Source organism: Bombina bombina, chromosome 5, assembly GCF_027579735.1.
Source record: "Bombina bombina isolate aBomBom1 chromosome 5, aBomBom1.pri, whole genome shotgun sequence".
NCBI lineage: Eukaryota > Metazoa > Chordata > Amphibia > Anura > Bombinatoridae > Bombina > Bombina bombina.
The window spans coordinates 684108123-684124051 of NC_069503.1; the positions used below are offsets into that span (position 1 = coordinate 684108123).

At 39.7% G+C, this 15929-nt stretch overlaps 1 protein-coding gene across 2 annotated transcripts in view; it reads left to right on the plus strand.

Annotated features, from left to right (window-relative positions):
• Positions 1-560: 560 nt before the first annotated feature.
• Positions 561-15929, plus strand: part of GMDS (GDP-mannose 4,6-dehydratase) — a 1339054-nt gene continuing 1323685 nt past the window's right edge. Inside the window, exons 1-2 of one of the 2 annotated variants that reach the window (XM_053714661.1) lie at positions 561-703; positions 1365-1662. In XM_053714661.1, the coding sequence (XP_053570636.1) occupies positions 1564-1662 (99 nt within the window). In that variant the 5' untranslated portion in view covers positions 561-703; positions 1365-1563. The other variant, XM_053714660.1, reaches the window with a different exon arrangement.

Sequence of the window (15929 nt, forward strand, 5' to 3'; positions counted from 1 at the left end):
TACATGTGGTGGTGTGCAGTTGTCCTTTTAAAGGCTAGTGTTGTATGTGCCTGTCCCTTTAAGACTGTGATAGCATGTAGCAAACTGTACCCTTAAGGCTGTTCTGTGTGAACATTATTTTCTCTGCAGTTTGTGTAAGTCGCTGTGTACAGTGACTAGTTATAAATTTATAGAAACATGCTGAAATGTATACAAATATGTAGGCTGAGGGTTTTGTCCTGGAGACACAAACACTGCTTAATGTTGGTAACCCTCATTTAAGCCCCCATACTAGTTTTTGAAGTAAAAATAATTTAGAACACTAAAATAAGAGTGAATTTACTAGTCCACCTTAAGTGAAGCAGGAGGTAGAGGCGGAGCGTTACACTTGTATGCTGATGTATTAGAGACTGAGCCATTCCATAGGACCAGCAGGGCACCCGGAATATACTATGATACCGGAAGCTCGGCATTGTCTGTGAGTGTACACAGGGGAGGTACATGGAGGCGGGAACGATTCTGGGTTTCCTGAGGTTGTGATTCTTCTGGTTGGCTGCTGGGGGAGCGGCTTCATTCAATCTCTCTACAGAGTCAAACAGGAAGCAAGAGAGATCAGACATCAGCAGCAGAAGACACATCACTGATCTGTCCTTTTTTTTCATATCTCCCGCCCCTCTGCCCTTTTTCCTTCCTGTTCATTACATGCAGCACCTGTGGATAAACTGTATGCATTGCTTTCCAGTTATTTCTTACCATTATCTCTTCCTGTCTGCTATGCCTTTATCACTTGTGCATCTTCTTATAATCTAATCCATGCCCTGTTTTCTAGTAGAATTCACATAGCATGACATGTATCCTATACATTAGTAAAAGTATATGTATACAGTATACCTTTTCTATATCTGAATAAGTATTTTATATATCCATACCTAAATGCCCAACATCAACTGTGTGTGCCCACATTTATACATGCTGCTGAGTACAGTCTTTGGCATATATATGTAATATGTTGCACTAGTACATGCTGATTGATGCTAAAACTGTATATGGGCATTTGTCTATATTCATAAGCACTATATTTATACACATCTATAATTTCCAACAAGCTCATGTCAAACCTCTGCTTTTTATTTGGATATAAATGTAACATCTGCTGATCCAATACAGTAAATTGTATGTTCTGATCTTTTACTGCCTATGTTTTAATGTGACAGCACCTGCCTTCCTATTGCAGTTTATTTCCTTATTACCTGTAGATGTATACTCCTCCCCTTTGCTTTGTCACTGCTTTGTTGCCTACCTTTTCCCACTCCTTGTCTTTAATCTCATTATTCTGCAACATCCTGGGTCATTTTAAGAGAAAGACACACATTTTTGTATTGTAGGGCGTTACTGGTTGTAGACATACAACCTGCCCCACCTACCCTTAAAGAAATACTCAAGTTACACTTCATATACTGAGTTACCTGCAGTTCAACCTGTCAGCTCCTCGCTCCCTCCTCTCACTGAGACCTGCCAGGCTGATTGCACTGTGCTCACAAAAGCCATCACCGTTCACTCTTTCAACCAACACAGTGTGCAAAAATGGCACAAAAGCAGGGCAATTGCGCAGGAGCCTGCTCAAAAGATGAGAATGGTGGAAAGCCCAGGAAAGTGGCTCTCATCACTGGCATTACTGGTCAGGTAAGATTGGTCCAGGATAACTGCTATTTTACTGCTTTTTATTTAGTACTCTGTCTATGTTTCATAATATTACATTATTGCTAAACATATGTGTGACCTGTCTGTTGGTTGCCATGAGGGTATATTGGCATTTGACCACATCCATAATATGTTCAGTTATCTAGGCATTACTTTACAAACTGAATGAAATGATAATGTAGTCCAAACATTTATTAGCCCGACGCATGGTACCATTGTATTACTGTGCTGTCCATTACAAATTTATAGAACTATCCAGCAGTAGAAATCTTGTAAATTTACATATTATACCAGAAGGTTGAAACAGTGCTGAATAGAAAACTCTCTAAATTGGTACCATAAGAGGACATAGAAGTTAGATTTGTTTCACTGGATAGTTTCACGAACTTAGTGAATATAGGCCTGTGATTACAATTTAATTATAGAATTAAGCCTGTAAAAGTGACCTTGTTATTTATGTTTGATGACTCAATATTATACAAAATGCAAATATTCATATACCTGTTTCTAGGAAATGATTATACTACAGGGATCTGTAAATATACGTATACTGACTACACTGATTATATAGGGCCTTTCTGCAGTAAAATGATCGAATGAATTAGTAATACTGAAGAGCTGTAACTACTTCCTTCTTTACTTTCTTGCACATCCTTATTAAAAAAATTAACCTTTTGTACTTCACAAGGAACATACACTTTTTAACAACGTACTTATATTACCAAATTTGCTTCATTCTCTTTTTATCCTTTGTTGCGATTGCAGCAATATACTACTGAGCTAGCTGAACACATATGGAGTGCTAATAATATGAGATATATATGTGCAGCCACCAATCGTCTGCTAGCAACCAAAAGTACGTTTCTGTTCCTGAACAAGCTATGCTTTTCATCAAATTATACCAAAAGAACAATGCAAATCAGATAAGGGAATTGGAAAGTTGTTTAAAATGGCATGTTCTGTTTGAATCGTGAAAGTTTTTAATTTTGACTTTAAATTGCCTTTAACTGTTCTTGTATTGATTATGCATTGAGGCTTTAGCAGTTGTGAGAATCTTCATTTTACAAATGGATAAAGAATACGTTTTTAAAATAGTCCTTTAATTATCATTTGTTACTGATTTAGATTAAAATTTATTTAATTGCTGCTTGTTTGTTTTCTGTTTTGTGATTTCCACACCAGTTTTGGCCTCTAAAGTAATGACTGAGCCACACGGCTACAAAACTGCTCATAAGCTGCCCTGAATCCAGTCCCTTTCTTGAACCCTATAGTCCCTCCCAAGTTGTTTAAACTCTTACTCAGCACCTCACATTCATCTCTTTGTGGTATTTTTTTTTATACCTTTTAGCAATACAGTTTATCTTTTATCCCACAATATAATTTCTATATATTTCATAGGCCAAATTAGTTTGTGCACCCCCTGTCTATATGCCCCATGTGTATTTTCATGCTCTCTGTCTGTTTTCACACAACTTTGAAACACAGAAATACTTCTAAAAAAAACTAACCCTGAGACCATGGGTCTCAAAGTTCCTAAATGACCCGGGAGCCGGTTACATGCAGTCTGCAGGACTGACCCACCAGGATACCGGGAAATTTCCTGGTGGGCCGCAGCATATGTGCCTGGTCAGAGCCCCTGCTACCTTAGAGCGTTCTGTCAGTTTCTTTTTTATTCAATATATTGCTGAACCAGGAAAAAACCCTCATTGTACCACAAAGGATTTTGCCCCCTCCCTGCAAAAATGGTAAACAAGAGCAAACTGTTTTTTTTAATTAAATTACATAAATATAAAGTATATGTGTGTGTGTATATGTATATATATATATATATATATATATATATATATATATATATATATATATATATATATATATATGTGTGTGTGTGTGTGTTTTCTTTTTGATTATCTCCTTAGCTTGCATTTTACAAAGTGCTGTCAAAAGAGGAGGTGAAAAACAGCAAATTACATTTAGTGGGGGACAACCTTCTCTGACCCTGTAATACATCAAAATGAAGTATATGCTGAGCAGAGAAAATTTGAAGAGAGATGGACAAGGAATTTTTAACTGATGCCCTTCTTTAGATTGTTGTTAGGTTCTCAACTGCTAAGTCACGTAAGGCAGACGTGGCTCATCTAACTCAGAGCAAACACTGGCAAGCATCTGGCACTAACAGCAAGCACTAACTAGTACTGTATATAGTTCAATTTTGTTTTTGAAGTTTGAAATTTTGCAAGCGGCGCTCATGGGAGAAGAGAACTTATCCAGTGGCCCCCAGGTAATTTCAGATTTAGACCCCTGCCCTACACCAATCAATAAGGGAAGCCTTAAAGGGAAATTACACTTATGGGCACAACGTCAGCAGAATGCAATTGGTTTTTCCTATTGTTACTGCACCCGTCAGTTAAGGCTCAGCATTCTCATATAGGGCGCCGCTATCTTGGGGCTCAAAGAAAACAAAAAAGGTAGCCACTGCAAAAATGTTTTGCTCCTGTTCTGTATCGTGCACTCTATTCCAAAATGCATAATACAATTATAAAAAACTGACAACGTTGCTGATCTGTGAATGCGCACCACTTCTGTCACAGAGTGCCTGAGTTACAATATGTTGGCTCCAATATGAAGACTTGGATGGCAGCAGTAAGGGGTTATAATAAGAACAAAGTATTTGAAGAGAGCTGATGTCACAGGAGAAAAACAATAGTATATTTAGTATTAACCATGCAATTATAGCTGTGCCCAGCAGTTTAATGTCATTTTAAAGCAGGGATTTTCAAACTTGTCCACAGGACTCCCTAACAGGCCATATTTCAGGATTACCGCATTCACTGCTCTGCACAAAGATTGACACTTGTATTTCTGCACGGGGCACTTCTGTGTTATTGGGGTTTGAGAATCAGGTGGGATCAAAAACTCCTCCTTGTGGTTTGTGATGTGTAATATTACCACATTGTTTGTGATGATGATATAACAAGTCGCCGGCATGGAGAGATATCTTGCAATATCTCCCCCCCCCCCTCCCACAAGCTTTAGAACCTGCATAGCATTATACAATTGTTTGAGGGAGCTTTAGATCATTGAGCACATAATGAGTAATTGCACAGGGTTAGAGGAACTTTATCTTTGCTAGTGCTGGGGTGGGCTATTACATAGTCCATATTTCCTTCCCCCGACATCAAGACATAGCAAGTAGACTACCCTCTCAAATGATGGGTGGCATTCCCTGTAATATAGATGGGATTGCTGTAAGAATAGTAATCAAATACAGTTAAATAGCTGTTTTTACAGAAGGGGTGAGTGCTCTTAATAGGGCCCCTATTTCCTTCTCCACACTTGACCTCGAGCAACAACTAATCCCTCATTTAAAAGGGAAGAATCCTCTTTTGCAAATGTGGTTGCATTTGTTCATGTTGGTTACTGGTTAACACAATGACAAACAATGATCTCCTGTCACACAGTGGGGCAGAAAGGGAATATTACAGAGCCCCTCGCCCCCCTCTGATTTAAATAGAGAGGGCTACTCATTTGAAACAGGGCATTTGCCTCTTTTGAATGAGTAGTCACATGTTCCTCTTTATTAATTTGGAGACGATTACCATGGTAGTGGGATCACCTGTCCCAACTAGACACTATGTTTATGTTTTGAGGGGATGGGCTCTTTCATCCAATAAAATAGAGAGGGCCATGAGATCCTGGTTTGGAAAGAGGAGAGCCCCCACATTCCTGCAAGGGGTCTTGCACCCCTGCTATAAAACTGACGATTACCATCCTAATGTATTTACCTCCTGAGGGTAGTGGCTCTAGGCAAAGTATTAAAAAATGTAAATGATAAAAAAGTAAAGAATATATGACATTTTTTTTTTAAAGTTTAAAGAATCATTAACATCATAATAAAGGCATTATTAGCATGCATATTGCATATAAGTGGATGGTTAACCATTGCAGGAGAGTGGTGTAGGATTCAAAGCTAACATTAAATGCTTTGAAAATTTAAACCAAGCAATAGTAACAAGGGTAATTTTTCTTAAGAAACTTACAACAAACCACAGTGACCTAGTTTACCAGTGGAGCACTAATAACCTACATTATGCTCCGCTATTATATTATATTATTATTATTTAGAGCGGTATGGCTTTACGTTTGTGCTACTGTGGCTGTATAGCAAGTTGCTGCTAATTGCTTTTTGACCAGCATAAATAATACATGTGCAAATCCATACCAGCCCAATTGAAAAAGTGTTAATGTCAAAAGTAAACTGCTTAAGCTCCTAAACTATTAACCCCCAAATTGGCTTTGTCCTCAACTGCATTAACCCCTATAACTCAAGTATACCCTACCACACAAATAACTAAAATGACATAGTCCCCAACCACATTACACTCTATAACAATGAAACCTCCTTTAATGCCTAAACCAACAGAGCCCTAAAACACATTTACCCCTATTCTGTTACTACTACTATCGCTGTCTCACACTCACTGTCTTACACTCACTGTCACGCATATACTCACAATCTCACACACTTAATGTCATGCGTGTATACTCACAATCTCACACACTTACTGTCATTCGCATACACTCTCACTGTCATTCGCATACTCTCATTCGCATACACTCTCACTTTCATGCGCATACTCACTGTCTCACACACTAACTGTTATGCACATAACTCTGTTTCACACATTGTCATGCGCATACACTCACTCTTAGTCTCACACACTCACTGTCATGCTCACACACTCTGTTTCACACACACTTACTGTCATGCTTACACACTCTTTTACCCATACTTACTGTCATGCGCATACACTCTCACTGTCATGCGCATACACTCTCACTGTCATGCGCATACACTTACAGTCTCACACACTCAGTCATGCTCACACACTCACTGTCATGCTCACACACTTTGTTTTACACACACTTGCTGTCATGCGCATACACTCTGTCTCACACACTCACTGTCATGCGCATACACTCTTATACAGGCCCTGATGATCGAAAGTGCTACATTGCCAATATGGTGAAGTGGCAAAATATTCTTAGGGATCCCCTGCTACAGACATAATGGCATTGCAGAGAGGCGTTTACTATACATGCCATGTGTCGGTGATGCTGGGTGTTGCCTAAGCCAGCATCGCCGACGAATGGCATGTATAGTAAACGCCCCTATGTTGGGAGCTTGGAATATTCCGACAAGCTTGCTTGACATAGCAGTGGATCCCTAAGAATATTTCGCCACCTCACCATATTGGCAATGTGCCATCTGCCTAACCACTAATCCTAATACCTCTAAACCGAAGTACCCCACATACTATCCTATTAACCCCTTTGCTGCCACATACACACTGCAAGTACTATCCAACTATTAACCCAATGCCTCCACATACCCATTGCAATAAACTATTAACCTCTTTGCTGCCATATACCCCAAATGCAACCTAACGCCTGGGGACACGTAAGAATATGATGGATTTTGGTAAGTTTGTTGTTATTAGTTTGATGAAGATTTTTTTTTTCTTTGTTTTTTCTTTTTTTCTTTTCCAAACTATATGACACAAAGTTAAGTATGTTCTGTTAGGATAACAGTATGTGAGTCCATTCATGCACTAATATGAGACTCGCTGTGGGCTGGCACTTTACCCATGTTTAGGATTTTTCCATTTATATTCTGAAGCATATCGGCACAGGAAGTTTGCTAAGTTATTTCATATTTTATATGGATCCCTTTATGTTCATTATTGTTTTTTACCATACAGCAATAGGGTTAGTAATTTTCAGGTAATCTTAGTACCCAGTAAAAAACTCCATTTGACCATGTAACCTGATAATAACGGATTGTTTTATGGCTAACAGACAGCGAGTAATAATGTATGCCGATACAGAGTTTTTTGACTTGTTACATTATTTAAATTATTTTCAATTGGTAGTACTTGGATGAGTTTATTAAAAATCTATGCACCCTGGTCCTGGGAGTTTTTTGGCGAGTAGTAGTGCGCTACCCTGTATGTGTGTGTATATATATATACTTTGTCTCATTTGTCTGAGACTCTGGTGTTCCTTGGTGAGCTCCTAAATCTTGGCAACACTCTTAAAGGGACATACAACTGCTGGACACATGCTTTTGAAGTTGTCCAGCAGTTTAATGTCCTTTTAATAACCCTTCATTTTTGGAATTGTCTTCTTCACTGACATTTTCAGTGTATACTGGCGCATTTTATATTTCTTCTGTGCCAATCTTTGTGACTGTGTTGAATCTCCTCTAGGGTATCAACACACCCTGGGTGTCACGGCCCGTCAATGGAAACAAGGTTTTCAGCAGGATACAACATTACTACAAACCCTGCTGCTATAGATAGCTGAAAACACGTGCACCTTTTATAACCTACCTAGTTTTACTCTTCAGCAAACTGCAAAAGACAGCAAGATAATTAAGCAAATTTGATAATAGAGTAAGCAAGAAATTAGTTTAAAATTGCATGCTCTATCTGAACCACAAAAGTGTACTTGTGATTTTACTGTCCCTTTCATGTTTTGTAGTGGTTTTGCACCTCCCTTCATATCAACATGAGATCACTTACATAAAGTGCAAAGGCTGATTATATATGCACATTAATAATTAATAGACCCAGGGAGAGGACTTTTTATACGCATTTAAATTGTGTACTGTTGGTGTATCCTGAGAAAATAAGCTAAGAAGCTGTTTATTAACCCCTTAATGTCACAAAGTACCCAATATGTCACATGTCATTAAGTGTTTTTTTTTTCCCCCAGTGATAGCGCAAGACTCGGCGCCAGTGGCAGGACACACTATTACTGTTTGCATTCAGCTATAGTGCAGTCTCACTGCTGGCGATGAGACCCATGCTGATTAATCCCTTAGATTAAAAACGACAGCTGACATACATATATGACGGCCGTGGTTAAAATTGCAATGTGCATGTTTGTTTAGTATAGAAGCATTTTGCTCCCAGGTGGTGACTAAAACAAAGAACACGCTACTCAGTATGTTTCTAGTTGAGCACTTCTCTCTCTCTTTGTGTAGTTTAGTAAAAACTATTACTTTTTCAGTGGAATATCCACATATGCTTCTCTTCAGCCTGCGCCCTTATTCAAACGCTGTGCCTGTATGATGCAAATGAATTAATCATTCAGACAAGTCACCACCAACACCCAACACCTTGTGCAGATGCTGTGTTTGAATGCTGATTCCCAGACTCGGCCGGTGTTCTATCAGAAGAGGGAACACCTCAGACAAGCGAACGGAGGTGACGTGCCGTTGGCTATCTGAGAAGAAATAAGCACCGTGTATGCACTCCACTTCCTGTGCTACATGCCTCCCTGTAGCGGGAAAATTAAATGCAGTTACAGAGACTGTACAGCAGAGCTGCGGATCACACGTTTCTAGTACCCCCTCCAAGGAACCTTTATAGCCCCAGACCCAACTTGCACCAAATGGGGCCCCAGACTGTCACCTCCATTCGTGGGACAGATCCTCCAGGAGAACCCGTGATAAACATCCAGCAACCGGAAGATTTGTGTAACTCTGCTCCATGATCCTACAGTGCTTAGAGACTACTAGTAGTTTTATCTTGCTCATACTGTATATAAGGGTTGATTGCTAACATGTCTCACATTCAGCTTGGTGCTTTTTTCTTTATATATAGGCGAATTTGGTGAAAACTAAATCTAAATCTATGGCCCATAATAAGAAATGTGTAGATGTCCGTATTGCTCTAAATGCAACCAGTGACCTGGTCTACTAATTCATAATATTGAAAAACTGAATGAAAATAAAATGCTCCATATTTTAAAGTGCAAGTAGCATGTTGGCCCTGCAGACTGTGCATAAGACGTTTGCACAATATGGTGCAAGTTCTTTAGCAGTGAAGGAGTTAATTTGATTTGTGTTTTTATTTAGGGTGTGCTTTTCTTATCCTGTACAGAAACACTTGTAAGATTCAGCAAATGTTTCTTGTAGGACTCTTACAGGGTAAGAAGTGGCTGGGGCTATGGAGGACAAACAGAGCTTGGCACGTGTGCAGAGAGCTTGGGCTGGACCCACCAGACATATTCCTTAACCAGGTGAAGAACAGGACCTAGATATGAGGCTATTATTAAATGTTCTGTGTGTTAATTTATTTTATTTTTTTATCCTTGTCCATAACACTGGTTTTGGTTCCCAAACTTATGTTATTGGTGTAGTAAAACCACTGATTTATTGGGCCAATATTTTGTGTTTTATATGAAATATTGTGTGCTTTTTATTAAGTATTTTATAGTTTTCAATTTGTTCATGAATTGCTTTTTATGATTGATTATGTACTGCTATTGCGATATATGATTGTATGGATTGATATTTTTAAGGGTTGAAATTTGTTTATTTCTACATAAGTGTTTTTTACTTGTTACCAATTAAATATTAAATTTTTAATCCAACCCCCCCCTTCTTAATAGTATAATGGAATATTAAATAGGACAATCTGCTTATTAATTATTAGCATATATTGTATTCAGCTATATATATATATATAATTTTTGTTATTTTGCAATTTACTTGGCCATATAGTTTAACTGTTTGAGTTACCGTCAGTTACTTGCCTGCATTAGGGTGGCCAGCAGGTCATGTAATGACACTTAGGTGTATTATAGTAACCAGTAGCAAATCTATGTATGTCATTTTTTTGGGGGGGAGGGGGGCGCAAGTAGCTGGTCTTGCCTAGGGCGCAAAATAGTCTAGCATCGGCCCTGAGTGCGGCATATGTATGTGTCATCAATCGTCTCTACTAGAAGTGCTTTGCTAATAGTTATATATAACATATGCACTAATGCACAATTTTGACTGTTAAGTCTATTTTAAAGGGCTACAGAGATCACTTCATTGCATCTTAGATTTGGTTATAAGACTTTTATGCAATGTAATAATATTTTCAAAATTCCTTTCAAAAGCAGTAATAACTATTGCACTACTGGCTGTGGCTTGTTCTAGGATACTGTACAGGTGGAGAATTTGGGCCCTATTTATTAATAGGTGGGCAGACATTGTTCCCAGCTAGGGACTCTGTCCACTTGTCGTGAGACAGCAGACAAACTGTGTCCACTTCCTGCACCTAATTTCACACAAGCAAATGCTTGCACAATGCTGCCCCTTGCTCTTGTTTGACCTGTCAATCACCCAGGATGAACAAATTAAGTGTGGTTTTAAATCCTCTACCTCTGCTTACAACAACTGAGAGATCACGGGGATTATAGAAAACCGAGAAAACCTTGGGATCTACTTGTCAATATTTAGGGATCTACTAGTAGATTGCAATTAACGTTTTGCTGGCTGATACCTTTCTTTGAGGTCACCTATCCTACGATATTACCTCTATATTATTGTCAGTATTTTTATGTTTAAATATTTTTATTGAGTTTTAGATATTCAAAGGTTCAGTATGAAAAGACAAACAGATCTGAACATTAAACAGTAAAAATAAAAAAAGGGAAACAAAACAATTGTCGAGTCTTTTGTCATTATTCCACTTTTTCCAAAATCTACCATATTTACTTTTATATGCATCAATGAATACCTGGTGAGTCATTGGAAGCATTCAGCCATCTTCCAACATCAAAACAGAGATTTTAGGGGTACGTGGTACTACTATTGTGACCATTAAAGGGACACCGAACCCAAATTTTTTCTTTCGTGATTCAGATAGAGCATGACATTTTAAGCAACTTTCCAATTTACTCCCATTATCAAATTTTCTTAATTCTCTTGGTATCTTTATTTGAAATGGAAGAATGTAAGTTTAGATGCCGGACCATTTTTGGTGAACAACCTGGGTTGTTCTTGCTGATTGGTGGATAAATTCATCCACCAATAAAAAAAGGTGCTGTCCAGGGCTCTGAACCAAAAAAAAAAAAAGCTTAGATGCATTCTTTTCCAAATAAAGATAGCAAGAGAACAAAGAAAAATTGATAATAGGAGTAAATTAGAAAGTTACTTAAAATTGCATGCTCCATCTGAATCACAAAAGAAAAAAATTGGGTTCAGTGTCCCTTTTAAGCATCCAATAAAACCATATTTTGTTGAACATCTCGCTTGTATCTAAGATCCAGGATGCTGATTCATAGAGCGCATATGTGGTGTTGGTCTTGTTTCTAATCTCTACCCAAGGGGAACTCCACTCTTCCAGTGTCTTGCTATACAAGTTCTGGTGTCAGTATTTTCATTTTGTAAATCGGGTCCATGTGATATCAATATATAGTGAATCACTAAAGGCTGTCCTAAAGCAAATAAAAAGTGTGGTGCCACACAGCACTGAAACATTATTTGTTCAGTATCTGTTTACTGGCAGCGTGTATAGTTTGACCTTGTGGTTATAGGACACAATACCCTAGGAACAATGCATGATTAAATTGTTTAAATTTTTGTAATATTAAGTGTTAATCCTGAAGATTGCACATAAAATAACACACATTCAGTTGCACTAGATTTAGGTATGATTGCAGGGTATCCTGTTTGCTTTTCTTTCTTTCAGATGGCTGTTTTGAATTGTATTTACCCCAAAGCACACATTTGTAATTTTTTTTTCCTGGGATCACAAAAATGGTTAGTTCTGCTATGCATGGGGGCTGCATTCAGTGGGCCACATATAGCCCTTGGGCCACCAGTTGGCTACCTGAGGTCTTAAAGATACTCAATTATAAACGCTGATGTACCTTTAAATTATATATATATATATATATATATATATATATATATATATATATATAATTTAAAGGTACATCAGCGTTTATAATTGAGTATCTTTATTTTTTAAATTTTTCTTTTACAAGATATGACGAGTCCACGGATTTCATCCTTACTAATGGGATATCGCCTCCTGGTCAGCAGGAGGAGGCAAAGAGCTCCACAGCATAGCTGTATATATAGCCCCTCCCTCCCCCCCCAGTCATTCTCTTTGCCTGTGTTAGTGATAGGAGTGAGGTGTTCGTTTTAGATTCTTCAATCAAGTGTTTTTTATTTTTAAATGGTGTCGATGTGTACTATTTTACTACTGGGCAGCTTCTGGAAGAACCAGTCAGGGGAACTTGTGAGATTTTAGTCTCACTGCGCCTCCCATATTGGTGCTACCTGGTCCTGGGCTTAGTGAATGTTTCCTAAGACTTTTGTTTCTTCACAGGACCTCAGGATAAGAAGTGGATCTCTTGACACTGTGGGGAATTGCATGGAGGTAGGTACAGTTCTTTTTTATTCTGGGGCTTTATGGCTTAATCTCAGAAGAGGACTGTGCTAGCCTATTATATGTTAACAACGACCTGCATTGTAAACAGAGCAGGATTAATGTTTTTAAGCTCTGAATAGGGCTGACTATACTAGTGGGCGGTAAGTCATGTATAGTTTAAACAAGATGACAGCCCACATATGGTTAAATTTTCCCTGACAGTCCGGTGGCAATTGCTATGACCGGAAGCGCTGGGATGTTATTGTGCTGCGATCATGCAAGTACATATACGGGCATAACTTTATTAAAAAGTGGTTTTAGGCTGACGCTGGGGACTCGTATGAGGGTGTTTTTCACTGTGTATTTGAGCGGTGTATGGCGTTAGATTGCCATTTATTTTTCCCGGGCTTTATGTGGTTTACGCCCACGATGGGCGGGGCTTGTCCTGGCGCACTCTGATAGCGCAGTTATGTATCGATCAGGCAACTTGAAGCAGTGTTCTGATGCAGCTACTAGGTCCGCTTATCTTTATATTACAAGAGGTCTTAGTCACGCTGTTAGAGGATAACGGTGGTCACGGAGGCAGGTAGGAACCACAGCAGAGCTGCAAAGAGGTGACTGGGGTATTAACAGGGCCCAATAAGAGTGTAAATGGTTAAGATTGAGCCGTTCCTACTGAAACTAAATTAATTTTTTACTGGGTTCTTGTGTAAACGGTTAAGATTTAGAACACAGTTCACTAAAAATTTTTTTTGCTAAAATTGTTTTAACAGTGATTTGACCACGTTTGCAATTTCAAATCTGTTGTTATGGAGGACATTGAAAACGTTACATGTCCTATGTGTTTGGATACTATTGTGGAATCCACTGGTACATTGTGCCCTACATGCATTGAAAGGGCTTTAGAATGTAAGGAGCAAATTTTCTTTAAGAATTTTAATAAAGATATCTCCAATGACGGTTCTCAGACCGATAAGACTTGGGGTATGCCGCAGTTTTCTCCCCAAGCGTCACAGCCTTTAACGACTGCACAAACGACACCAGGCTCTTCTACGGTGTCTACTTCCTTCACTTTGCAAGATATGGCTGCAGTTATGTCATCCACTCTCAGAGGTTTTGTCTCTGAGCTTTTGGTTATCCCTTTCAAAGGAAAGACCCTATTCGGGCCTGAGTTGAAGGAGATCATTTCTGACATTACGGGAGGTAAGGGTCACCTCCTCCCTCAGGACAAGACAGCTAAACAAAGGAAACAGAGTAATTTTTGTTCCTTTCGAAATTTCAAGGGAGTCACTTCTTCCTCTTCTGCTAAACAGGAAGGGATTTTGGCACAAGCCAAGCCCATCTGGAGACCCAATCAGGCTTGGAACAAGGCTAAACAACCCAAGAAGCCCGCTGCTGCTCCCAAGACAGCATGAAGGGGTGGCCCCCGATCCCGGACCGGATCTAGTAGGGGGCAGATTTTTCTCTCTTTGTCCAGGCTTGGACAAGCGATGTTCAGGATCCCTGGACACTAGAGATCGTGTCCCAGGGGTATCAATTAGAGTTCAAAAATTCCCTCCCAAGGGGAAGGTTTCTTCTTTCACGATTGTCTGTAGACCAGATAAAAAGAGAGGCGTTCTTACGTTGTGTAAAAGACCTCTCCACTATGGGAGTAATTCGTCCCGTTCCAATACAGGAACAAGGGCATGGGTTTTACTCAAATCTTTTTGTGGTTCCCAAAAAAGAGGGAACGTTCCGACCCATTTTAGATCTCAAGAGTCTAAACAAGTTTCTCAGAGTTCCATCTTTCAAGATGGAGACTATTCGGACAATTCTTCCATTGATCCAGGAGGGTCAATATATGACTACCGTGGACTTAAAGGATGCATATCTTCATATTCCTATCCACAGAGATCATCGCCAGTTTCTAAGGTTTGCCTTCCTGGACAAACATTTTCAGTTTGTGGCTCTTCCTTTCGGGCTGGCCACAGCACCCAGGATCTTCACGAAGGTTCTAGGGTTTCTACTGGCGGTTCTCAGACCGCGGGGCATTGCAGTGGCGCCTTATCTGGATGACATTCTGATCCAGGCGTCTTATCAACTGACAAAATCTCATACATGGTTCTGTCCTTTCTAAGGACTCACGGGTGGAAGGTGAATCTAGAAAAGAGTTAACTAATTCCACAGACAAGGGTTCCTTTCCTGGGAACTCTAATAGAATCTATATCCATGAAAATTTTCTTGACGGAGCTCAGAAAGTTAAAGATTCTGAATACATGCCGAGCCCTTCAGTCCAATCCTCGGCCATCAGTGGCACAGTGCATGGAGGTAATTGGATTGATGGTGGCAAAGGACATCATTCCGTTTTTTCGTTTTCATCTCAGACCGCTACAACTGAGCATGCTCAGGCAGTGGAATGGAGATTATGCAAATTTGTCTCCTCAGCTAGGTCAGGAGACAAGAGACTCTCTTCTTTGGTGGTTGTCGCAGACCCTCATGGGTGATAGTGACAATGGACGCCAGTCTACTAGTTTGGGGTGCAGTCTGGAATTCCCTGAAGGCTCCGGGTGTGTGGACTCGGTCGGAGTCTCTACTTCCAATCAATATTCTGGAATTGAGAGCAATATTCAATGCGCTTCAGGCTTGGCCTCAGTTGGCTTCGGCCAAATTCATCCAATTTCAGTCGGACAACATCACGACTGTGGCTTACATCAATCAGGGAGGAACAAGGAGTTCCTTAGCGATGACAGAAGTATCCAAGATAATTCGGTGGGCGGAGGCTCACTCTTGTTATCTGTCAGCAATCTACATCCCAGGAGTGGACAACTGGGAGGCGGATTTTTTGAGCAGGCAGACATTTCATCCGGGGGAATGGGAACTCCCCCCGGAGGTCTTTGCCACCCTTATTCTCAGGTGGGGCAGTCCGGAATTGGATTTGATGTATTCTCGGCAGAATGCCAAGCTCCCAAGGTACGGATCCAGGTCCAGGGATCCTCAGGCCGAACTGATAGACGCCTTGGCAGTGCCTTGGTCGTTCAACCTAGCTTATGTGTTTCC